This window comes from Penaeus monodon, chromosome 19 (assembly GCF_015228065.2).
Source record: "Penaeus monodon isolate SGIC_2016 chromosome 19, NSTDA_Pmon_1, whole genome shotgun sequence".
NCBI lineage: Eukaryota > Metazoa > Arthropoda > Malacostraca > Decapoda > Penaeidae > Penaeus > Penaeus monodon.
The window spans coordinates 5,645,793-5,646,164 of NC_051404.1; the positions used below are offsets into that span (position 1 = coordinate 5,645,793).

The 372-nt window shown below is 48.9% G+C and overlaps 1 protein-coding gene across 1 annotated transcript in view; it reads right to left on the reverse strand.

Moving 5' to 3' along the window:
• LOC119585016 (dual oxidase-like) overlaps positions 1-372 on the reverse strand; it is a gene marked incomplete in the record, with an annotated part of 144,657 nt that overhangs the window by 69,224 nt on the left and 75,061 nt on the right. Inside the window, 1 exon segment of the mRNA XM_037933631.1 lies at positions 163-370. Coding sequence (XP_037789559.1) covers positions 163-370 — 208 coding nt within the window.

Genomic DNA, 372 nt, shown 5'->3' on the forward strand with positions numbered 1-372 from the left:
TCCCCACCTCCCAACCCCCCCCCCAAAAAAAAAAAATAATAATAATAAAAAAAAAAAATAAATAAACACACTCACACTCATCAACCCCCCAACCCCCACATCAAAAAAAAAAATAAAAAAAAAAAATGAAAATAAAAATAAACAAACAATCAAAACACTCACGGAACATCCTCTCGGGGCTGAGGATCTTGAGCACGTGCGGCGTCGGGTTGTTCTCCATGGGGATCCGCTCGACGTTCCTGGGGGGAAGGCTGGGGTCCTCGGGGTCCGTCCTGAAGGTGCCGTTGCTGAAGGAGCGCAGCATGTTGAGCCGCGCCTCGCTGGTGCTGTACACGAAGTTGCCGTCGAGCCACGAGGTCACGTAGTTCAGCT